Source organism: Trachypithecus francoisi, unplaced genomic scaffold (assembly GCF_009764315.1).
Source record: "Trachypithecus francoisi isolate TF-2019V2 unplaced genomic scaffold, Tfra_2.0 Lachesis_group11, whole genome shotgun sequence".
Lineage (NCBI taxonomy): Eukaryota > Metazoa > Chordata > Mammalia > Primates > Cercopithecidae > Trachypithecus > Trachypithecus francoisi.
This window is the reverse complement of record NW_022681456.1, coordinates 110,215,636-110,242,456: the sequence shown is the minus strand read 5'-3', so window position 1 is coordinate 110,242,456 and position 26,821 is coordinate 110,215,636. Positions and strand designations below refer to the sequence as shown.

The 26,821-nt window shown below is 33.8% G+C and overlaps 1 protein-coding gene across 1 annotated transcript in view; it reads left to right on the top strand.

Moving 5' to 3' along the window:
* Positions 1 to 26,821, top strand: part of LOC117090412 (solute carrier organic anion transporter family member 1B1) — a 114,505-nt gene that overhangs the window by 66,228 nt on the left and 21,456 nt on the right. The window contains exons 8-14 of the mRNA XM_033222709.1: positions 2,371 to 2,613; positions 5,947 to 6,111; positions 7,917 to 8,112; positions 10,465 to 10,630; positions 15,620 to 15,804; positions 18,010 to 18,074; positions 20,378 to 20,495. Coding sequence (XP_033078600.1) covers positions 2,371 to 2,613; positions 5,947 to 6,111; positions 7,917 to 8,112; positions 10,465 to 10,630; positions 15,620 to 15,804; positions 18,010 to 18,074; positions 20,378 to 20,495 — 1,138 coding nt within the window. The remainder of the gene's footprint in view (positions 1 to 2,370; positions 2,614 to 5,946; positions 6,112 to 7,916; positions 8,113 to 10,464; positions 10,631 to 15,619; positions 15,805 to 18,009; positions 18,075 to 20,377; positions 20,496 to 26,821) is intronic.

The following is a 26,821-nucleotide window of genomic DNA, read 5'->3' as shown; positions in this document are numbered from 1 at the left end:
CCAAGAAGTTTCAAACTTTCCCTCATCTTATCTTCTTCTGAGTCCTCCAAACTCTTGTAAGCTCTGCTCATTACCTAGTTCCAAAGTCAATTCCACATTTTCAGGTATCCTTATAGCAATGTCCCACTTCTTGGTAACAATTTTCTGTGTTAGGCCATTCTGGCATTCTTATGCAAGAATACGTGAGACTGGGTAATTTATCAAGTAAAGAGGTTTAACTGGCTCATGATTCTGCAAGCTGTACAAGCATGGCACTGGCATTCTCTCAGCTTCTGAGGAGACCCCAAGGAGCTTTTACTCTTGGCAGAAGTTAAAGCAGGAGCAGACACATCACATGTTGAGAGAAAGAGCAAGAGGGAGGCGAGGTGCCACACACTTTTTAAGCAATCAGATCTTCTGAGAACTCATTCACTATTGCAAGGACAGCACCAAGCAATGAAGGATCAACCCCCATGACCCAAACACCTCCCACCAGGCCCTACCTCCAACATTGGATATTACATTTCAGCGTGAGATTTGAACAGGACAAATACCCAAGCCATATCAGCCTCCAAGTCTTCACGAACTGGTATTATATAGGAGAAAACTTTCATCGTCAACCCAGGCAGAGCTTCTGTCGGACTCTCAAATTTTGATTCTTGTTTAAACTGCTATCTTTTTCTTAGGAACTTCCAGAATCTAGAGTATGTAGGGTCTCATGAGCACTTTTAGACAGTGGACAGAGAAGCCACTGTCTAACTCCCAGTTTCTTGGTCAATTCCCAGAAAATTTTGATTATTTCACATGCTATACAATTTTTTGCCTTCCCAAGGAGAATTTGAAAACTGAAGTGTTTTCTTTATTTTTTGTTCATTTGCTTGTTTGTTTGTTTGTTTCCTTTTGTTTTTTACCTCCTCACTCTGCATAGAACTGGGAGCAGGGAGGAGCTGTGGCAAGTGCTCATTTGCTAATTTAAGCCATCATTTTTGCATTCTTTATAGCCCATTGGAAGCAAGCATATGCCTAGCCCCAAGATAGGCAAGACAATGACCAGCTGCTGGAGTTGGACACAGAAAAGATGAAATGTTAGGTGTGTGGTCGAAATATTTCCCTCCCCATAGAGAAGCTGGAGTTAAGTTTTTGTTTTTAAATTTTTTTAACTTGGTCCCTCTGCCCTAAGCTATGGGCCAGGAGCTATGGGAATGTTTACATACTAGTTCAAGCTGCCGTCTTTGTTTTCTGTAGCCTCCAAAGGTCTGGTATGTGCTGGGTCCTGTCAACACTTCAAGATAGGTGATATAGAAGACAGTCGCAAGGATAGTACCTGAAAAGTTACAATTTTGGATGTGCAGTCCCACTCTGTCTCTCCGCAGGGATAAGCTGGAGATGCGGTTTTCTTATATTCAGTCAATGTTGAGCCAGGGAAAAGAGCTATTGCAAGTGTTCTCATACGCTTTCAAATTTCTAGTTCTTCTTGAATGCATGGTATTATAATGAGGAGAGGAACAGCAAAAAGGTGTCTCCAATCTTCTTAAAAGTGTCAATGTAGCTAATATTGCACATTCCTGGGGTACGATGGCCTGTCAACTAGTTTCTGGATTTTTCACTAATGGAATTGATCTGCATATTATTGTTGAATCAGTATGTTCATGAAAGAAAAAAGGGTCCAGTCCTTCCTATTATGCTATCTTGCTGATAACTCAGATAGGCTTTTTTATTACTTAGACTGTTTATTTTATACCTGTTGAAAGAGTGCATTTACACTTGAGATATACCATTTACATAGTACTCTTATTCATGATTTAAAGAAAAGTATGATTGAAATAAAATGGTTAAACTATCCTTAACATTTAGAGTCTTAACTCTTCAGGGTTACTTTTAAACTCATATTTTCTTATCCTCTGTGCTGTCAAGAGAGTTGAAAATACTTATTTCAGGCATGGTGGGAAGCCCCTGTATTGGCTCAGTGGATTTCTTGCAAACTGCTTACATTTCATTGCTGACCCTTTCTTGATTTTATTAGCTTGTGCCAATAGACATTTTCAGACAACAATGAGACGTCATAGTTCTTCCACAGGTAGTTATTAAATGGTCTGCAAGCTTAAATGTCCAGTGATAGAAATTGTCCAGTCATGTAATCAGAAAAGCCATCAAGTGCACACAAGCTCAGGCAATGACAACAATATCATGAGTGATTCCTAGACAGTATCAGTTGCATTATGTCATCAAATGTTAGACTGATCCTAGTCTCAGAGATGACAAAAAATTAAAATAAAAAAAGCATGTCTTGGAATTGAGGAAATTTAGTTTACTTTCTTCATACCATTATTTCCCTGAACCTATTGTATTTCAAAATGATTTTTGACTGGCTTCTTTAATTATTTATTCTAGGCACTGTCAGGATAACTCCTAATGATTCTCGTTGGGTTGGAGCTTGGTGGCTTAATTTCCTTGCGTCTGGACTATTCTCCATTATTTCTTCCATACCATTCTTTTTCTTGCCCCAAACTCCAAATAAACCACAAAAAGAAAGAAAAGCTTCCCTATCTTTGCCTGTGTTGGAAACAAATGATGGAAAGAATCAAACAGCTAATTTGACCAATCAAGGAAAAAATATTACCAAAAATGTGACTGGTAAGTATTTTACATTCATTGTCAATTTGGAGTTGTTAATCTCAATGAAAAGGAAGAATAAGTATTCCAAAATAATAAAGCATACCCAACTCATCTGGAATTGGCCTTCTTTTGCACTAAATTTAGATAAATTATTTTTCTAAAACTACTATTAAAGTTAACATATGTATCTTGAGCACATAACAAGTGGAAGAGAATTAGGTTTGGGCTTTTTAGCAGGGAGAAACCAACCAAAGTTCACAAACATCCATTTTTTTATGAGCCACGTACTATATATTAATTTTAATATTATATGGTCTAAACTGGGAGAGTTCAAAGAATTATAATATTTCATTTCTTAATTTATTCAACAAATGGTACCAGGAACTGTACTATGCCCTGGTAATAAAACATTACCTCTATTTTTCAAGAACCTAGTGGGTGATATTGAGAAATATATAGACAATAGCAATATAGTGCCTTAAGTAACATGGTGAAATTAAACTTAACTATTCTCAGGTATAGAGATGGATTAAGGCGAGGAAGTCAGGAGAAGTTTCTCCGTAGGTAATTAGAGTAATATTTCTTTTGGTAATTATCTGTCTATCTATCTTATCTAAATATTCAAAATAAAGTGGAAACAAGGGTGGTAGTTAAGATAATTAGAGTTAGTAATGTAAATTGGGATGCATCAGCATTTGATAGTGCCTCCTCATTTGAATATAAGCCCTGGGACTAATGGAGAACCATTGAGAGTCAATAAACAAAGAGAATGACTTGGCAGCAGTCAGAGCAAGATATGTGAATCAGTGAGGTGTTGACAGCAGTTTTCAGATTAGGGAGAAATGGTGAAATAGTAAAAGCCAAAGCAGTGCAACACCTAAACCCTTGACGTCGTTTTCAAGTTTTCTTTAAAGTAAGATGACAAATTCTCCAGTGTAACCTACGTTCTTCCTTTTATCAGGTCTTTTACTTATTACTTTATTGTTATTTTCTCCTTTCTATCACACTAACCCAAGAGCAATGGTGTTCTGGTACTCTTTATATTGGCTCATAGCAGAGGACTGTTAAGTTTCAGCTGCATTGATAGGTTGAAATTGTTCATGGCAAGAGAATTACCATGATTTATAACCATGAAATTGGGATATATTACAAGTAGAAGTTTGTTTCCCAAGAATCAGATGTTAAACATTTATGTTTTTAAAAATTAACGTTCACACTAAAAGTACTATACCAATAATTTTCATTTTGTATATGTTTCTACTCTACCAAATCAAATCTTCAAAAAGTATTAGATTGTCTAAACCTATAAGGAGCAGGGTTGACTGTGATCCAAAAAGAACAGAGAGGATAACGAAGATGTAAAAATAGGACAGTTGCAGACATAATCTGTATTATGAACAGTTTTTGTAGGAATGACCCTAATAAAGAGGGTCTTAAGTATGTATTTATTAGGAATGGATAAAATAAGAATATATAGTCAGAAAAAAAATATTGAATTTATTCCATATGCTCTTGAATAGAACTAAAACTGATTAGAAAGAAAAGATGATTTCAGTTCATTACAAAAACTGTGTAAACAATGAGAACTTTTCAAAAGTGGAGCAAATTGCTTCCTGAGGTACTCAGTTTAATGCCACTTAAGTTGTTTGTTGATCCACTTATTAATGATGTATAGTAGATCATGACCATACAGAATTTTACACTGGATGACATCGAATTTCTCATCCTCAAAAATGCAATGATTGTGTGAATATATATACTCCATTTCTGTTGAAGAAAGGCCACAACTCACTTATGATACTTACAAATCAGGGACGCTTCTTCATGACTGGGGAAACCTGTGGAGAGAAACGTGGCACTTTTGCCTAAGAATTGTAAATGTTTTTTATTCCTACTCTACATTTTCTTTCCTCTTCTTTTTTTCTCTTCTGTGTCTTTTCTCTAACTCGCTTTTCTCCTTATTTTAAGTGGATGCAACTCTTTTGTAGCTGACATTAGATGGATGTCTTAGTTCTGACCATATCTAATGAAAATCTTTAGAGATTTAAATAGAGAAAAATATTTCAAAGCACGTGTTCATCCATCTCTCAGTAACCATATCTTGGCTGTGTCTTGATGAACTCTGATACTTTCTACTGTTTTTCTAAGTAGTTCCTTCTACTTTTAACTCCTATGACAGCTAGTTGACCTGGTGATCACAGCTCCAAATGACATAATTTCTACCATGAACAGAAGTTAGAAGCTTGTTACCACAGCTTTTGTAGGGATAGGTGGTTGTATTATGACTATTATAATACTACTTGGGACACAACATTATCTCCTGGCTGTTTTCCTTGTATCTTAAGACAGAGGGTTAATGATATTGCCAAATATACTGAGAAAGTATGTTATGGTAGAAAAGCTGTATACTAGAGAAACAAGAGGTCTGAGTCCTCATACTAAATTAATCTTTAAGAATTTTGAACCTCAGTGTTCTAATTTCTGTGAGTTTTGGATTATGCTGTCTTTACATTTCCATTTAATAGTTATATTTTTAATATAATGTATAATTAAGTACTAAAAAATAAGAAACATAATATGTCTTTTTCACTTTTTTGTTTGTTTGTTTTTGGTTTTTGTTTGTTTGTTTGTTTGAGATGGAGTCTTGCTCTGTTGCCTAGGCTAGGGTGTAGTATCACCATCTCAGCTCACTGCAACCTTTGCCTCTCGAGTTCAAGCGATTCTCCTGCCTCAGCCTCCCGAGTAGCTGAGATTACAGGTGTGTGCCATCATGATGGCTAAAATTTGTATTTTTAGTAGAGACGGGGTTTCACCATGTTGGCCAGGCTGATCTCGAACTCCTGGCCCCAGGTGATACATCCACCTCGGCCTCCCAAAGTGCTAGGATTACAGGAGTGAGCCACTGTGCCTGGCCTTCACTTTTGTTTTTTGAACAATTAGCATATTGTCTGGTATCCAGTTGAAAACCTAACATTTGTTGAATGAATGAATAAGTGAATTAATATGTTTGCAATAGTATTGTAAAGTACCCAGGATAACCAAATATTAAGTGAAGAAAGCAAGTTACAAACCAGCACTTATGTACGACCCTATTTGAGGGTAAAATAAACTCATAAATATTAATAGTCGTATGGAAAATTTTGAAAGGATACATTTAAAAACTGTGGACAGCCTGTGGTATTGCGGACTATTCTCACTGTTTGCATGATGTGGTATTGCAGGCTATTCTCACTCTTTGCGTTATGTGTTTATAGAATTTTAAATCTTACATGACTTACGGTCACAAGTTTTAGGTATAAATATATGTCTAAGTTACATTCAAATATTTTCTTTATTTTTACAATTTTATAGGTTTTTTCCGGTCTTTGAAAAGCATCCTTACTAATCCCCTGTATGTTGTATTTGTGCTTTTGACGCTGCTACAAATAAGCAGCTATATTGGTGGTTTTACTTATGTCTTCAAATATGTAGAGCAACAGTATGGTCAGCCTTCATCTAAGGCTAACGTCTTATTGGGTAAGACATATTTTTTACTTGTGTGCTTAATAAGTGAAATACTACTAAGTACTGTATTCCAAGTGACATTTTATTGTAAAAGTGACTTTGTATTTTAGTAATACAAAATAAGTACAATTTTCTTGTATTCTTTCTCAAATGCTATTAAACATATGAAACTTGTGATGTCATTATTGCTCTGCATTTGAAGTTGTATCTTATTTTAGATGAGTTCCTGAAGCAAATGTTGCAAATAAATGGAAAATTTAGAGGTAATATCTGTATAATTGGGACTTATAATTTAGTGCTGAGATCCTGAGACAAACCCTTTTGTAATTATAATCATTATAATTCTATAATTTATGGACTTTGAAATCAAGATTCAGTTACTTACAAAAATATGACACTAATAGTTCCCAACAGAGTATCAATTTAAATACATCAAAATATGCATAATTCAAAACAAATATCATATTTTACGGAGTATTTTTTGCTACAATATCTATGTATTTTCCTTAATAGGAAAGTTTCCTTGTATTATTCTTCCCACAACTCTAGTATTGTAGACACATTATATAAATTCAATAAATATATGATGAATTAAACAACTTATCATGTGGTATGTAACTAGGTCATACGTAAACAAGAAAATGAATGTACTGAAGCAGGAGACCAAGCTTCCAGATAATCTCTTTATTGATCTCTTTGTAGATCGTAAAATCTAAAGATAATGTTTTGACTCCCAGTAACCTAGCCTGAGCTTTTTCCTAGAGAAGACTTCATCTTCAATAACTCTTACTAGACAATGATATGCAAAAGTTACAGGAGGGATTAAACATTATTAATCCTGTGTGTAGACCTATTTGTCAATTCAGGTTCTATATGTTTTTTAATAAATGACAAAGATATATTAATTATTCTATTGTTAAGCTCTGGGCAGATTTAGTGTGAATTATTGAGGGTTAGAACTCTATGTGAGAGAGGTAAAAGGCTTTAGATGAATTTCCATAAGCAGAAAGATGGTGTTTTGTTGTTGTTGATTTCCAGAAAAACAAAATTGCCTCATAGAAATTATCTGCTCCAACAAACAAATATCCTTAGCCACTGCCTTTTGCTATTGAGGGAACCAAACTGTCATCATTGGCAGGAACAAATTACATGGATCCCCTACCACCGTCCAGCTCTGTCATTCTTCTTTTTAAAAAGTAATAAGATTGGCATTCTACTATAAAGACACATACACACATATGTTTATTGCAGCACTATTTACAATAGCAAAGACTTGGAACCAACCCAAATGACCACCAATGATAGACTGGATAAAGAAAATGTGGCACATATACACCATGGAATACTATGCAGCCATAAAAAATAAAGAGTTTATGTCCTTTGCGGGGCATGGATGAAGCTGGAAACCATCATTCTCAGCAAACTAACACAGGAACAGAAAACCAAACACTGCATGTTCTCACTCACAAGTGGGAGTTGAACAATGAGAACACATGGACACAGGGAGGGAAACATCACACACCGGGCCTGTTGCAGGGTAGGGGGCAAGGGGAGGAAGAGCATTAGAACAAATACCTAATGCACCCAGGGGTTAAAACCTAGATGACAAGTTGATAGGTGCGGCAAACCACAATGGCACATGTATGTGTATGTAACAAACATGCACGTTCTGCACATGTATCTCAGAACTTAACATGAAATTTTAAAAAGAAGCAATAATATTGAATAAATTTGATTGACATACACTGTGTTTCATCTATAAAGACATATCAGAAAACCTATATATGATTACAACTTTTTTTCTTTTTTTTTTCTAGGAATCGTAACCCTACCTATTTTTGCAAGTGGAATGTTTTTAGGAGGATATATCATTAAAAAATTCAAACTGAACTTAGTTGGAATTGCCAAATTCTCATTTTTTACTGCTGTCATGTCATCGTTATTTTACCTATTATATTTTTTCATACTCTGTGAAAATAAATCGGTTGCCGGCCTAACCATGACCTACGATGGGTTTGTATATATCACTATATCAATTGCATAATATGTTAAGCATCTAATTAAGAATCTCTGTATGATACAAGGCAGAAAACAATTTTAACTAAACTTTCTTTAAGTTAAGAGAAATTTCAATTTAAAATTTTTTTAAATGTCTGTTTCTTAAGACCTCAAACACATTCTTTTATTCATCCATTAAAAAGAAGCAACATAGGTTGTAATAATAATAACTGTTATTTATGTGGTACTTACAATTAGTAGAGGGTACTTTTATCCTTATTTTATGAATGGGAAAAGTAAGGCTTAGAGAAATACATGGATTACACAGCTAGCATTGTTAAGATTCTAATTCAAATTTGGGTTTTTTTAAGTCTAAAACTCTTAGTCTTAACCATCACTGTAATCTTGGATGGATCGCAAGAGTCACATAAATGACATTATCCGAAAGTGACTAAACAACCTTTATCTACAGTTCATATTGATGTTTAACAACTGCCTTTACAAAAGAACACTTTTAATGTTGTACCAAATTTTCTTTTTTGCAAGCTAATATTGTTTTTTCTGATATTATCTACATTGGAAGTAGCATTAAGAAATATTCTATATATAATTGCATATTAGACATTGAAGAATCTGTACTTTTCCATGAATACCATGTATAGCAAAGTATTTTTAGTGCAACAGTCTCCACATCAAATCAAAGGCAAGAATCCTATGCAGTTTTCTAATAATCTCCTGAATATAGTGCACAAGTTCAAAACTATTTTTATAATAATACTAAGATATTATTTGCCTTTTTATTCTCATGCTCTCCTGGCAGTATAGTGATATTTTCTAATGCTCCAAGGTATGTTATTAATTCATCAATCTGACTGCTAACAGTGTGTGTGCTTATGTACTTTTGTGTATTAAAATTTTCTTAGTATTACTTTCTAATATAGTACATGTCAAGAGAGCAACTTAATTTAACAAAATCCCTTTGGAACAGGCCCTCAATCTTTTATAAGAGTGTGAAGGACTTCTGAGAACCAATTTTTTTTTCCAAAAGAAAAAACCCTGTGAGGTTGACATTATTATCTATGACTTACAAATGGCAAAACTGATTTTAGAAAGAAGTACCAGAATTAATATAAACACAGATGTGACTGATTGCAATATCTGGACTGGGTCATTGTCTTAGTCCATTTAGGCTACAAAATTCCAGGTAGCTTATTAATACACAGAATTTTTCAAGATTCTAAAGGCTGGAACATGTAAGACCAAGGTGATGGCAGATTTGGTGTCTGGGGAGGGCCCATTTCTTAATTCATAGATGGTACCTTCTCATTGTGTCGAGGCATGGTGGATGGAACAGGCAAAGGGTCAATAATTCCATTCATGAGTACTCATCCCCATGACGTTATCACTTGCTAGAGGCCTGACTTCATAAAGTCTTCATATACGAGATTAGTTTTCAATCTATGAATTTGGGGGTCGCAAACGTTCTGACTATAGTAGTTGTAAACCATTCTGCTTAACCACTCCAAGTAGTATTTCCTTAAGCAGAATATGCTTTTTAATAAAACTATTGATAATGTAATTTCTGAAGTATAAATCTTAGTTTTTCTTTTAAATTATGTGCTCATTCAAAGATAACACATCAATCCTCAATTATTATCAAACATTTGAAAGAAAATTTTTTAAACGTTTAAGCAGAAATGAATTATACAAAAAATATATTTTATAATTTTAGCTATGGTATAATCATATTTTATAATTTATAACCATTTTGTAAAGGAAATCAGTATAAAGTGTACTATAGTTTTATTTCAAAAATATTCCCAGTTTTTCTAGCCTTTTTCTATTATTCTTGATTTTTCATTTTGTAGAGGCTCTGCTTTAAGCATGTCTGATTTTTTTCTTACACATTACAATAGAGATTTTTAAATTCAACCTAGTTAAATAGCATTCATAGACTCACAAGACTTTACAGTGAGCTAAGAGGAATGTCAGTCTAGTGTCATCACCTTACTGAAGAGAAACTCAGTCTCAGAAAAAAGACGTAACTTATCTAATGTGAAATTTCTTGATAGAATCATAACAACTTCTTGTCTAAGTCTTACTTAATATCTTTGGTTTATTTTTACATTTTGCTTTTTCTAAGTCACAAGTCATGTCTTGGCAAAGATGGAGAGCATAAAATAAATAAGCATTAAAACAAACTTTGCCATTTCACATCATCAAAGCAAATTTCTTCATATAAAGAAAAATTCTTTCTCTTTTTCTTTTCCCTCTTTCTCTGCTTCCACTTCTTCCTTCTCCTCCCCTTCTTTGTCTTTTTCTTCTCTCACTCTCTCTTTTTGATATATGTCTATCATATATTTCCAGAAATAATCCAGTGACATCTCATAGAGATGTACCACTTTCTTATTGCAACTCAGACTGCAATTGTGATGAAAGTCAATGGGAACCAGTCTGTGGAAACAATGGAATAACTTACATCTCACCTTGTCTAGCGGGTTGCAAATCTTCAAGTGGCAATAAAAAGTCTATAGTGAGTATTAGTTTTTATTTTCCTCTCCTTATTCAAAAGCAAGGATTAGATTGAACAATTTTTTACCAAATCTTTGTGTAACTGTAAACTGTAAGGACTCCATTTAAAAGATAAAAGAGAAAGTTTCCAATATTATCTGTTATTGTGATGGGTGTGATGTTGTAAAAACAAAGTTTTATATAAAAGTCTGTTTAGGGCAAAATCAGGTTTTTCTGTTACTTGAATTCTAATTGGAGATCACCCCACTTTTTTCCTTTGAGATTGTAAGACTATGACCTTTTAGAATTTGAATACATTTAGAATATCTAAAAAGCACCTAATTTGACTGAAGCCTATAATTTTCATTACTTTATCCCTCAGAATTCAGGAAAATGTCCTGAGTTAACCCATTGTTAACACTTCCTATCTTACTAAGACAAAAATCAATATGCAATGTTATATTCGGATTCTGATCTGTTTAGATCTGGAATCACTACCCTTTTTACTTTCTAAGAAATTAATCAAGGCTTCATGCTCACTTAACCGCCCTATTCTTGATTTTCTATTTTGATTTTTCCAAAACTGGCACTTCTACCCAAGATAATGTAGTATCCTGCTCACCTACTGCCAATATATCCCACAGAAATGTCATTTCTTTCTTCTCGCAAAACCTTTCTTTCCATGTGAACTATGGTTTTTCTCTAATCTCCTGGGTAGCTCCCTATCATTGGGAATGGGTTATGGTGTTTTCCACTCAACATCTCACAAAGTCGTGTAATGTTTTCCTAGGAACTTTTACTATTACCAACATTAGTGAAACAGTCAGCTACAATTATTGCTCTCGGCCACATCCTTCTGTGTTTGATTTTTAAACATTCTCCATCTACTCTTGCCCACAGATCTATCAATTGTAATATGTAAGGGCATGTAGAACTTTAAAGAATAAAGCATCCTGGACTTTTTGAAAATATTTAAGTGCAACTTTAATAAACTTGCACAAATATGGCCCAAAGACTATACTTAAAAGCTCACACCTCAGTCATGGCAATAATGACTCTGTTGTTCGATTGTTTCCTTTCCTTTGCTATTTATTTTTACTTTGCTATTTTTTAAAAAATAATTCAACTCTTACTCTAGGTAAAGGGGGTCCAAATGAAGATGTATTACATGGGTATCTTGTGATAAGCCAAGGTTTAGGGTACAATCGTTCCTATCCCCCAGGTAGGGAGCATAATACCCAATAAGTAGTTTTTTAGTACTTGCTCCTCTTTTCCTCTGTCCATCCTAGCAGTCTGTAATATGTATTTTTCCTGTCTTTAAATTCGTGTGTACCCAGTGATTAACTTCCACTTATAAGTGAGAACATGTGGCATCTGGTTTTCTGTTCCTATGTTAATTCACTTAAGTTAATGACCTCCAGCTGCATCCAGGCTGCTGTAAGGGACATTATTTCATTCGTTTTTGTGGCCATGTAGTATTCCATTGTCCATATGTACCACATTTCTTTATTCAATTCACTGTTGATGGGCACCCAGGTTGAGACCATGTCTTTGCTATTGTGAATAATGCTGTGATGACGATATAAGTATATAAGTAGATATGTTTTTGGTAGAATAATTTATTTTCCTTTGGGTATATAGCCAGTAGTGGGATTGCTGAGTTGAATGGTAGTTCTGTTTAAGTTCTTTGAGAAATCTCAAAACTACTTTACACAGTGACTGAACTAATTTACATTCCTACCAACATAGGATAAGCATTCTCTTGCTTTCTGCAGCCTTGCCAGAATCTTTTTTTAACGTTTTAATAACAGCCATTCTGACTGGTGTGAGATGGTATCTCCTTGGGATTTTGATTTGCATTTTTCTGATGATTAGTGATGTTAAACAGTTTCATGTGTTTGTTGACTGCTTGTATGTCTTCCTTTGAGAAGTGTCTGTTCCTGTCCTTTGTCACTTTTTAATTTTTTATTGTTTTTTGCTTGTTGAATTGTTCAAGTTTCTTATAGATTCCGGATATTAGTCCTGTGTTAGATGCATGATTTGCAAAGGTTTTCTCCCGTTCCATAGATTGTCTGTTCACTCTGTTGATTATTTCTTTTGTTGTGCAGAAGCTCATTAGTTTAATTATATTCCACTTATCAATTTTGTGTGTGTTGCAATTGCTTTTGAGAACTTAGTCACAAATTTTTTGCCAAGGCCGATACCCAGAATATTTTCTAGGTTTTCTTCAATGGCTTTTATAGTTTTAAGTTTTACATGTTAGTTTGTAGTGCATCTTGACTAAATATTTTTTATGAAAAGAAGGGGTCCAGTTTCATTTTTCTGCATACAGTTAGCCAGTTATTCCAGCACCATTTAATGAATAATGAGTACTTTCCCCATTGCTTTTTTTTTTTTTTTTTTTTGCCAACTTCATTGAAGATCAGGTGTGCGACAGGTTTTAGGTGTGCAACTTTGTTTCTGGGTTCTCTATTCTGTTCCTTTAGTCTATGTGCCTGTTTTTGAACCAGTACTATGCTGTTTGGTTACTATGGTCTTTTAGTATAGTTTGATATCAGGTAATGGAATGACTCTCACTTTGTTCCTTATGCTTAGGATTGCTTTGACTACTCAGTCTCTTTTTTCGTGTTGAATTTTACAATAGTTTTATTCTAATTCAATGAAAAATGATGCTGGTTGTTTGATAAGAATACCATTGAATTTGTGGATTGCTTTGGGCAGTATAGACAGTTTAATGATAATTTTTCCACCAATCCATGAGAATAGAATATTTTTCCACTTGTTGGTGTCGCCTATAATTTCTTTCATTGGGGTTCGTATTTATCCTAGTAGAGATCTTTCACTTCTTTGGTTTAAATGTATTGCTAGGTATTTAATTTATTGTGGTTATTCTAAGTGGAATTGCATTCTTGATTTGGGTATCAGTTTAACTGTTATTGGTGTATAGAAATGCTACTAAGTTTTTTCCATTGGTTTTGTATTGTGAAACTTTATTAAAGTATGTTATCAGTTCTAGGAGCCTTTTGGCAGAGTCTTTAAGGTTTTTGAGATATAGAATCATATCACAGTGCAGAGAGATAATATGAGTTCATTTCCTATTTTTCATGTTTTACTTCTGTCTCTTTCCTGATTGATCTGTCTAGGATTTCCAGTAGTATGTTGAATAAGAGTGGTGAGAATAGGCATTCATGCCTTGTTCCTGTTCTTAAGAAGAATACTTCCAGCTTTTGCCCATTTTATATGATGTTGGCTGTGGTTTTATCATAATGGCTCTTATTATTTTGAGCTATGCTCCTTCAATGCCCAGTCTGTTGAAGAACTTTATCATAAAGGGATGGTGGATTTTACTGAAAGCTCTTTCTACATCTGTTGAAATGCTCATATACTGTTTATTCTAAATTCAATGTATGTAGTGAATCACATTTATTGATTTGTGTATGCTGAACCATCCTTACATCTCAAAAATAAAACCTACTTGGTCGTGATGAATTAACTTTTTGATGTGCTGCTGGATTCAGTTTGGTAGTGTTTTGTTGAGGAATTTTGCATCTATGTTCATCAGGGATTTGGCCTGTTGGTTTGTTATTGTTGTTGTGTCTTGCTAGATTTTGGTACCAGGATGATTCTGGCTTCAAAAAATGAGTTAAGAAAGAATCCTTCTTCCTCAATTTTCCAGAATAATTTCAGTACAGTGGGTACTCACTCTTTTTTGTATTTCCAGTAGAATTTGGCTATGAATGCATTTGGTCCAGGGCTTTTATTGATAGGGAGGTTTTTTCAGTACTGATTCAAATTTGGAACTCCATATTGGTGTTCAGGGTTTCAATTACTTCTTCATTCAGTCTTGGATGGTTGTGTGTTTCCAGGAGAATAAGAATGACCCAATTAATACATGGTCCCTCTTTGCACACTAGTGAAGGCCTAAAAGTGATGTAATATTAGAACCCTGAAAAGAACTCTGTCTACCACAAGACATAATCTACATTATACTGGCAATGACTATGCCATTTGGGGGCTACTGCAAAGTTTTTATTATTTATTTATTTATTTTTTACTAAATCCTCGATAATGAACCATCACTTCTTAAAACAGTGTTCTTTGTACCAAAGCTTAGTTTTATTGACCACTACACTTGTTCCATAAAAAATTCTTCTATATTATTCCTAGTGGAAAAAAATAGTAAGAACTGTAAGTTTGGCAGAACTGTACTTGTATAGATTTAAATTATTCTACAATTCTTCCTTCAATAGTTGGTCTTTAGTATTAATAGATTCAAGGTGAGCCTCCCTTAAACTTTTGCCTAGATTTAGAACAGAATTTATTAAAGCCACCTATCTACATAAACTGTCCAACTGATTAAAAATCTGAAATCACTTGTTTCTACATTTTCCACTTCTGTGCTCTAAACACTAGTGGGGCATTCTGTTGTGTTTAATGTCTCTGGTAATAATATCATCTGTCATTATGTCCTTGGATTTTGTGTATGCCTGCTAAATTAAAATTTTAGCATTTCTACCTGCCTCTATTTTTCCTGAACTCAGTGCCATTTTCATGGGTGACTCCAGTTAAATTTTGATTCCTCCCAAACTGCTATATTATCTGAATTCTTTGGGTAATTCCTCTTCAGGGCATGTCTCTGAAACTAAGAAATTGTCCAAAAGATAATCTCTGTTCTGCAGAGAGTAAAAGGGAATGGAAAATAATTATTAAAGAGAATCTACAGACATAAGAAAATTATATACAGAGTTCTAAACACTAACTTCTTTGTTTCTTAATTTTAAAATTAAGAATGAACTAAATGTCAATCATGAATTACATTTTCTTATATAGAAAGAAATCCAAAAAACTATTTTACATTTTATCTGTTCAGCAACTGTATTTTTAGAATCTTCATAAACTGTAAATATATTAGTTTGAACAAGTGAGACTTCACTGGATATAATGCAATGTATTTGCAGCACTGTTGTGTCTTCCAGATTTCTTATGTCATATTTTATACACAACATTTCAGGTGTTTCATAACTGTAGTTGTTTGGAAGTAACTGGTCTCCAGAACAGAAATCACTCAGCCCATTTGGGTGAATGCCCAAGAGGTGATGCTTGTATAACGAAATTTTACTTTTTTGTTGCAATACAAGTCTTGAATTTATTTTTCTCTGCACTTGGAGGCACCTCATATTTCATGCTGATGGTTAAGTAAGTATGACTTTTAAAAACATTTTCATATGCATGAGACTATAAACACACCTAATGACCTAATGATATGCATATTTTTACATAATATACTGGGATTCAAATTCATATTTTGTCAAATTTTAATTTTCTGAGAATTCATTTTATTAAAATTACTATGAACTCTCAAGGCCATAATTAATAATTTTGCCACTAATTTTTCCATTAAGAAGTCCAGATTCCATACTTTCTTCTCTTACTAAGAAGCTGATGACATAGATCGGCAATTGCCTCAGTTGTAAAAGAATCTCCCTAGGATTCTAAAAGAACCTTTTGAATTTTGAGTTGCCTTGCATCCTAATGGGTCTGTCAGGGTAAATCTATTGATTTCACTAAAATAAAGCATTTGAAAACTACATAGAAAATATGCTCCATTTGATAATAACATTCCAAAGCTTTTAATCCACACACAGCATGACTTTTATAATCCTTGTAGAAAAATAAGAAAATCCACAGAAGAATTCATTCTTTTCTTGGTTCATTAGAAAAGATACAATGCTTGATGAATATTACATGGTAAATGAAGCCAATAAGATACTTGTTGTCGTACAACTTTCAAAATTACAGGAAAGACTGGTGTGAGATAAATAATCTTAAAATCAAAACATATTTAGAAATTGTTCTGAGTCCTCATCAGGAAAAAGATTTCCCTAAAAAGAAAGATTCAAAAGGGAAAGTTAATTTAGGATTGGGTGGGGGGGCAGCTGTGAAGAAGAGGAATCAGAGTACATCTCAAAATAAGTAACATTTATTCTAAAGGTCTAAAGAAAAAGCCAAATCAAAGGGTTTCCGGGAGAAGGTCTGGGTGCTGACACCTTAACACAGGAAAGAGCTGATGTGTTTGAGAAATGGAAAGAAGCTGGCAGATTGAAACATACTGAATGAGAGGCTGTGACACATGATAAGATTGGAGAGTTAGGCAGGGTGCAGGTAATGCATGTCCTACTGGCCAAGTTGATTCAATCACCTAAAACTGATAACATGTAAATAATTGGTCTTAGATGTTAGAAATATATGTGTGTAAGTATAGTGATCTGGGTTCACATTCAATTGTACTTTTAAAACCTACATAGTTGATCACAAGTTCACTGTCAGCAAACAGCATGACATAGTAGAGATGAAAAAAGCAAAAACATTTTAACATTTGTTATCATTAATATCAACTTGTAATTTGAATTTACAGTTGTTTAATTTTGACTCTGACTGCAAATCTTATCAAATTATTTATACTAAATATTCCACAGATATAGCTCCATCTCAATATAAAATGTTGTCTACTCAAAAGAAGTCTTTCATATTTGCCCAATTAAACTCATTAACATGCTAAAAATACCTTAAAATTCAACAATAGTTTGCATATCAACAGGTTTTAGCTTTTTATTTTAAACTCATGAGTTTTAAAAAACACTGTTCCATCATTGATGATAACAATATCATATCTATTTCAGAAACTGATTAAATCAGCATTACAACTTGTCAAAATATTTAACTCTCGCTAGCCTTTGATTTTATTGAAAGAAGCATTTTGTGAATATGACTACAACACAAAAATATAAATTTCAATTTGTTAATAATTTTCTAATGCTTAGACTGTAAAGCTATTTTTTAAACTTGATTAAGTGGGCAGAAGGACATCCATTTATTCAATATGTATTCATTTTGTGTGTCAGGCACAATTGTATGCACTGAGGATGCCACTGTGAACAAAAGTGATAGAACTTTATTAGTTTTTAGTGTGGGTGGGGAATGAAGGAATGAATGTACGTAGCAGAAAAAACAATAAGCAAATAAGTGAGTAAATATACAAAGTAAGTGTGAAGCACTAGAAAGATAAATAAATCAGAATTAAGAAAATAGAAAAAAATGAGGAAATAGGTAAGAGATACTAGTTCAGATATTATGCATTGAAAGTCCTTTGAGTAACCTGAATGAAGAGATAGAAAAGCCATCTTGAAATCATGATGCATTGAATAAATAAGGTAATAATTGTTATTATTGCTGAGGTGTTTGCCTTTTAAAACAATTAAAATATAACTTTACATAATGGCGCCATTCAACTGAGAGCTTAATTCTATCATGAAGGAAAACAACACAGGAGAAGGCTTTAATGTTGTTTCATTTTGATATTTTAAGGATATTTAACGTTTCTTTGCCTTTATCTTGTTTCAGACTTGTTCAACCTGAATTGAAATCACTTGCACTGGGTTTCCACTCAATGGTTATACGAGCGCTAGGTATGATGAAAAATGTATATATATATATATACACACACACACACACACATATATTAAATTTAAGTTATAAATATAAATGTCAAGGCTTGAAGACTGAATGTAATGAATCTTTAATTGTGATAGTAAATAAAATTAGTATCGTTTCTATTTTGTGATAAATAAAAACAATAAGAGACAGAGTAAAATTGAGTGACCTAAAAGAGAATTCAATTGTTAATTATACGTAAAGTTAATCTGTTAAGACTAAGGAATTATTGTATTTATATTACACTCTTTCAAACACAAAGGTAGATGTGGTCCTCCAAATTTTTCTTTTTTTCAGAAAAATAAGAATATTTCCTCCCGGTAGGCAGAGTGAAGGGCCTAACTTCTAAACTGAGGCATGATTTAGGCAAGGCCTAAAGCTAGCTTGGGAAGCATGGAAATCTGGCCAGGCTATGGCCAAATTACAATGAAGAAATTGTCTAAGAAGCATATTTGATGATAAAGTCACAAATCCTCAAAGTTAAAAAGAAGAAATATACAGGAAATAAAACAGAGGAGATGAGATGCTATAGTATTCCATTGGTTTTCTTCCCACCATTCCCTTTCATGTGTCTCTAATCTCCCAGACTCTGTACATCCTGGCAGTTTTCTACCTTCAGATTCAATGGGGATGCCTCACCGCTAGAACATGGGTGACAAAAGCTTAAAGTAACACCTGGGTTGTTAGTACTCCTTTTGATATGTAGTAATGAGACCAAGAGAATGGAGTAAATTTTTTTTTTTAGGAAAAAAAATGAGTTTCACCATTCTAATACTGCGTATCCTATTTCGATGTATCCAATCTGCGGCACGATGGAACCTCATGCACCTATGGAAAAAATGCGCATGTAGTACAAAACTTCCATTTCACAAACAATTGTCTTGAATGCAATAAAAGTGTAAATTGTGGAAGGTCTATACAGTGAAAAAGTCATTTAGAAAATAGGTTATGAGTTTTAAAATTGTAGTGATTAGGACCAAGTTTGTTACTTAAAACAATCCATTACATTTGTTCAAATCAGTGGCATTATGTGGAGAAAATAAATTGTTAGCATATATTTTTCATTTTTCAAAGGGTGGCTGTGATTTTTGAAACCTGAAAATTTCTCACCCATTTCCTCAGTACCAGGTTTTTTCAGATACATTGGCCTCAGTCCCTTGTCATTTTAAGATTTCTCACTCTCAAAAAATTAAGACTGATGAAAACTAAATGGAATAAGTAAAATTGTGATACATCTATCACTGTCATTTTTTCCATGACAAAATAAATTCTGAAAATTATTCACCACAGTACAAAAAAGAACAAAGTAAAGTTATGAATACTTCAGTTGCACCATCTGAAGGATAGTTCTCTACTGGCATGTCCCTAAAATTCTTTATCAAATTACTTTTGCCTAAAACCAGGAATCAATCTCAGAGTTCATTAAAACAGCAGTGGAAGCAGATGGAGACTTATTATATAAACAATTTATTATATAAACAGCATATCTGTCCATGCATTCTGCAAAATCATGAGCTCAAATAAAAATTAACCAAAGAAAAGACCACTGAAACCTTATGCATCATTGTGATCAGAACACTAACACAAACAAAATTTAGTACCACAAGCGCTCACTTAGCCTAAGCTGCTTCAGGAGGTATTTACAAATGCACAAAATCAATTAGTAGAAAATCACTGGACTATGACCTCTAATGACATCAATAAGTGGGAATTAGACATCTGAGCCCAGAAAAAAGTACAGCCTGCCAAAAGCTAAGCACTCTCTGAAGCTCAGCCTATACTTATCTGGGGAGGGGGTTCTGATGAAGCACTCACTTTTAAATTATCTTAAAATAGTGTTAAAAAAAAAAAAGTCTGCCTTTACAGCAGTTGAGCCACGATCTTTTTCCTTTCCCCATAAAATTGTAATTCTCCTCCATTTCAGGTTTCTTTGCCTAAGAAAAATCCCATATTAACCAACATAACTTCCCGGTTTTACTAACAACATTCTCCTTTTTACCATTCAGGCTTAAGTTAATTGCTACCACAAGAACAGACTGTATAGGCATGTATGTAGGGAGGGTACAAGTGGGTAGAAGGCATCAATGACATTACTACATGATTTGGGTCTTTGAGATTTCAAATAGCCTTTATTATTGGGTAGATGCAGAACAAAATAATAAATAAATTCTCCAAATTTTTAACCGTTTATTTAATCAAAATGTATCAATGTGGAATATCATGCAGTTACATTTAAAATATGCTCCCTGGACTGACATCGTCTCTTCTCCTATTACAGGAGGAATTCTAGCTCCAATATATTTTGGGGCTCTGATTGATAAAACATGTATGAAGTGGTCCACCAACAACTGTGGCACACGTGGGTCATGTAGGATATATAATTCCACATTATTTTCGTAAGTTGTCATAAATATATTTCATTAATTTCTCTTTGACTATATTAATTCCTAAAGAATTTCATTTTCATTATATAATAATATTAATAGTGATAGCCACCATTTAATGAAAACTTACTTTGCATGCAGTATGGTATCAAGCAATCTGGTATCTCATTTTAGTACTCATAGAAACTATAGGACATGGATATTTTCTTCTATTCTGTTATATATGAAGAAACTATGATTCAAGGATAATAACCAACTTGTCAAAAATTAGAGATAATAGAAAATGGCTAGGATTTGTATGTGAATGTTTTTTATTTCCAAAATTCTCTTCATGTTAGTATATATAAGGATAAATATACAAATGTAAATATATATGTGTGTGTGTGTGTGTGTGTGTGTGTGTATTCAATTGCCTCTGACTTCTCTAGAAAGACACAGAATGACTAGCTTGGACTCTGGACATATGTCAATGAAGAAAAAAAGGGAAAATATGTTTCTATATTAATCTATTCACAGGGAGAGATATTCCATAAGTGACATGAAGATAACTGCATGGGCATCTGGAAAAACAAAATGCTATAATTATAGTTTACCTCTTTAAAAAAAAGTAATTTCAAATTCGTATATTCACAAATTATACACTTTGAAATGTGAAACCACATGTATTAAAACTCATAGTATAATTTCTTTCAATTATCTATGAAACAGAAACTAAGTATGACCCAAATGCCCAAAACTATAATAAAGGACAAAATATTTATAAAATCTGCATCATTAAACTTTTAAAAGCAAATTTCAAAGTGAAAATATAAATTAGGAGAATAATTTGCAACTTGTAACACAGACACAAGCAAATATCCTCACTATATAAGGAACTCTTAAAAATCAGCAAAAACAACATCCAATGCTGGCAAAGATGCAAAACAACAGGAATTTCCTTCCATTTTTTCTTTCATTGCTGGTGAAAATGTAAAACATAGTAGAGCCATGCTGGAAGACAGTCTGGAATTTCTTACAAAGGAAAACATGGGCTTATGATATGGTTAAGTAATCATGCATCTAAGTATTTACCTAAGCTAGATGAAAACATGTCCCCACAAAAACCTGCACTTGAATATGAAAAAAATGGAAGCAAACAAGATGTCTTTCAGTAGGTGAATGGATAGTCAAATTGGGGTATGTTCATACAATAGAAAAGTATTCAACAATAAAAAAAAGTGACCTGTCAACTTAGAAAAAGACAAGAAAGAAACTAAATGCGTGTAGCTAAGTGAAAGAAGGCAGTCTAAAGAAGCTTCTGAGCCTGGTGCAGTGACCCACGCCTGTAATCCAGGCACTTTGAGAGGCCGAGGTGGGAGGATCCATGAGGCCAGGATTTCAAGACCAGCTTGTACAACATGGCAAAGCCCTGTCTCCACTAAAAATACAAAAATTAGCCAGGTACGGTGGTGCACATCTGTAATTTCAACTACTTGGGAGGCTAAAGCACAAGAATCCCTTGAACCCAGGAGGCAGAGGTTGCAGTAAGCCAAGATCATGCCACTCCTCTCTAGCCTGGCTGACAGAGTGAGACTCTGTCTCAAAAAAGAAAAAAAAAATTAACAAAAATTAAAGAAGCTTCTGACTTTATTATTCTAACTATATGACCTTTTGTAAAAGGCCAAACTATGAAGACAGTTAAAGATCAGTGGTGCTTGGAGCTCAGTGGGGAGAAGACAGGGATGAGTAGGTGGAGCACAGGGGATTTTAAGGGTGGTGAAATGATTTTATATGATTTTATAATGTTGGATACATGATGTTATGTATTTGTCAAACCTGTGGATCCATACACATACAACAGACAAACCACATAAAAAGCAAACTCTAATCTAAAATATGAACTTACTAACAATGTATTCATATTGGTTCATCAATTGTAACAAAGTTACCACACTAATACAAAATAATACAAACTATTAATGATAGGGGAAACTGTGTGTGTGAGGTGGGGAGTATACGGGACTTCTTACTTTCTGTACAGTTTTTCTGTAAATCTAAAATTTCTGTAAAAAGTAGGTTCTATTAAAAAAATCAAATAGCTCCCAAAGAAAATACTAATGGCTATTAAATATATGAAAAGATGCTCAAATTAATTGATAATGATAGGATTGCTATTAAAACTCACTCAGATTGTCAACAATCAAAAATGTTAAGTAGACATTGTATTGGCAAGAGTACAGAACTTTGAGCCAGCAGCAAACTTCTAGAAATTTATCCTACAGATAGCTATACTCCCAAATAGATAAAATGGCACATATATAAGATTACATACATGTGTATGGCAACATTGTTTATGACGGCAAAATATTGGAAGCAACTTAAATATCTCTTGATAAGGGAGTAATTAAATAAATAGTTCTACCTGCAGGAAAATGAATAGTCTGATGTCTTGAAAAAAGAAGAGGCCGGGCGCGGTGGCTCAAGCCTGTAATCCCAGCACTTTGGGAGGCCGAGGCGGGCGGATCACAAGGTCAGGAGATCGAGACCATCCTGGCTAACACGGTGAAACCCCGTCTCTACTAAAAAATACAAAAAACTAGCCGGGCGAGGTGGTGGGCGCCTGTAGTCCCAGCTACTCGGGAAGCTGAGGCAGGAGAATGGCATGAACCCGGGAGGTGGAGCTTGCAATGAGCTGAGAACTGGCCAGTGCACTCCAGCTTGGGTGACAGAGCAAGACTCCGTCTCAAAAAAGAAAAAAAAAAGAAAAAAAAAAAAGAAAAAAGAAGAAAAAATTATTTGTTTACTAATATGCAATCTTCTTCAAGACATATTTTTATATGGAAAAAAAGAACCATGAAGAATGTGTATGGAGCATGCTATCATTTATGTGAAAGTGGAGGAAGTTTATTAGTTCAGGATACATCTCTGGAGTAAAGACCTAGCATCAGATTTACCAAAAAGACTTCCTTCCATTTAATGTGTAAATCCACTATCTAAAATCCCCAGTGGATAAAATGATCCAGCTTTTTCCAGAATTGTACCCCATAGGCATTCTCATAAATTTATTTAAATATTAATGATAGAAAATTTCTCATAAAATGGGAGAAAGAAATGAAAAGAAATTACAAATGAAAACTTCATAAATTTATCTTAATGACTTTTTTTAAGAATGTGTTCATTTTTTATTGAAATCATTATTTATTTCCAGAACACCTGGCAAGATGCTCCTCAGAATTTCCCCAAAGTAATGACCACAACTTCAAGTATTCATGTAACATTTTGAGATGGCTTTATAATGGTTTGAGTATAAAAAGACCCTAAAACTATTTTTAAGCCATACTAGTTCCTTTTTGTGCAGTAAAGATTTAGTTAGAACTAAAGTGAAATTTTTAAATTTTTTATGTTAATTGATTTATTAATGCATTCTTCTTGTGGAATAACTGTTATAGTATCCAAATTTTTAATATACTGCAAAGACCATTGTGATAACATTATATAGTTATATGTGTGCTATATATATTTAATATGCATATATATGCATATATAAGATAGACATATAATATATATGTTATTCTTATGTACTTTAATATATGCTCATCCCAAGACATTAAGATTTAAGGGGTCAGTCTTTGTACATCTCGACGTATTTATCATTTTATTTTCTCTGATTTCTTCTTGCATGTCCGATTCCATCTAGGGTCATTTTCCTTCTGATTAAAGTAGATTTTTTAAAATGTCTTTCAGTGAGCTCTTTAGTGGCAAATTGCCAATTTTAATTTCTCAGGAAAGAACTTTAGTTCAACTGTATACTTAAAAGAAATATACAAGATATGGAATTCTAAATTGACAATTATTTTCTCTTGTCAGATTGAAGATATTATTCTATTGTCCTCTAAGTTCCATTTTACTCCTGATAAGTTAGCTATTGTCTGTTTTCTTGTTCCTTTAAGGTAACCTCACTTCTCTGTGGATTCTTTAAACATCTTGTCTTAATCCCTGGAATCTGTAATTACACTATGTTCAGGTTGCAGATGGAATAAGTTTGCAAATTAGCTGAACTCAAGATAAGAAAATTATTTGGTTGGGCCCAAAGTAACCACAAACATCCTAAAAAGTAAAAAGAGGAGATCAGAAGGATGTCATATGAGAAGGACTCATTCTATTGTTGCTTTGAAGATGGAAGAAAGAGGCCAAGAGCCAAGGAATGTAGGTGGCCTCTAGAAGTGAGAAAAAGCAAAGAAACAGCTTATTTCCTAGAGGTCCCAGAAAGGAATACAGCCCTTCCGACACCTTGATTTTAGCCAACTAAGTCAAGTATCAGGCTTGTAACTGCCAGGAAATGCTCCATGCTTAGCTCACACACCCTTTTCTTTCTTAAAGTTCACACCATTCCAACCAGCTGGAAATGACCAACCCTCTTTGGGACTTACCATATTGTAGCTAACTCATGGCCCTTATCACTTTCCTTTTGGTCACTTGTGTTCATTGCTTAATTGTGTAAAGTGGAATTAAAAAAAAACAGCAGTGCATTTACCAATGAATACATAAAAGGTTAAATTGTTATCTTATGAATTTTTTAAATAAACTTTTATTTTTAGAGCAGTTTTAGGATCACAGTAAAATTGAGGAGAATTACAGAGATTTCCCACATACCACCTGCCCCACACATGCATAGCCTGTCCCACTATCAATATCTCCCAACAAAGGGTGATACACTTGTTACAAACGATGAAACAACATTAACACATCTTTATCTCCCAGAGTTCACAGTGTACATTAGGTTTCACTCTTGACATTGTACTTTCTATGGGTTTGGACAAATGTATAATGACATATATCCACCATTACAGTACTATGCAAAATAGTTTCTCTGCCCTAAAAATCCCCTGCTCTGCCTATTCATTCCTTCCTCCTCTAAAACCCCTGGAGACCACTGTGCTTTTCACTGTTTTCATAGTTTTGCCTTTTCCAGAATCATACAGTATATAGCATTTTTAGACTAGCTTATTTAACTTAATCACATGCATTTAATTTTCCTCCAAGTGTTTTAATTGCTTGATAACTCATTTCCTTTTATAGTTAAATAATATTCCATTGTCTAGGTGTATAATAGTTTCTTTATATGTTCACCTACTGAAGGACATCTTGATGGCTTCCAAGTTTCATGTTTCTCTGCTGATATATATGAAAATGTTTGATTTTGTTATATTACCCCAGATCCTGTGTCCTGAAACCTTGCAATAATTGCTTATTAGTTCCAGATGTGTTTTTGTCTGTTATTTTAAACTTTCTACCTAGACAGTTATGTCATATTGCAACCAAAGACAGTTTTATTTCTTCCTTTTCAATCTATATACATTTCATTTTCTTTCCCTTTTTAAAATTACATTAGTTCTGACTTCCAGTACCATGTTGAAAAACAGTGGTGAGAGGGGATGTGTTTGACTTATTCCTGACCTTAGTGGGAAGACTTTGAGTTTCTCACTATTAGGCATGAAGTCAAATGTAGGGTTTTGGTAGATATTTTTGATCAATTTGAGGAGGTTCTCCTCTATTCCAAGTTTAATGGGAGCTTTCATTATAAATGAGTGTTTGATTTTGCAAATGCATTTTTCTAGATCTATTGATGTGATCGTGTCATTTTATTATTCTTCTTTAGCCTGTTGATGTAATGAATTGTAAGAACTGATTTTGAATGTTGAACCAGTCTTGGAAACCTGAGGGAAATCCCACTTAGTCATGATGTATACTATATTTATACATTGTTGGAGTCAATCTGATATTTTTTTAAAATTTTCACATCTATGTTCATGAGAGAAGTTTTTCTGTAGTATTCTTTTTTTTTTTTTTTTTTCTGAGACAGAGTTTTGCTCTTGTTGCCCAGGTTAGAAGGCAATGGTACAATCTTGGCTCAACACAACCTCCGCCTCCCAAGTTTAAGTGATTCTCCTGCCTCAGCCTCCCAAGTAGCTGGGATTACAGGCATGCACCACCACGCCTGGCTAATTTTGTACTTTTAGTAGAGATGGGGTTTCTCCATGTTGGTCAAGCTGTTCTCGAACTCCTGACCTCAGGTGATCCACCCGCCTCGGTCTCTCAAAGTGCTGGGATTACAGGTGGGAGCCACCATGCCTGGCCCTCTGTAGTATTCTTTTCTTGTAATGTCTTTATCTGATTTTGGTAATAGGATAATGCTAACCTCACAGAATGAAATAGGAAGTACTTCTGCTGCTGCTGTCATCTGAAGAAGATTGTAATGATTTGGTATAATTTCATGCTTAAGTGTTTGATAGAATTCACCAATGAACCTATCTTAATTTGATGCTTTCTGTTTTAGAAGGTTATTAGATATTGATTCA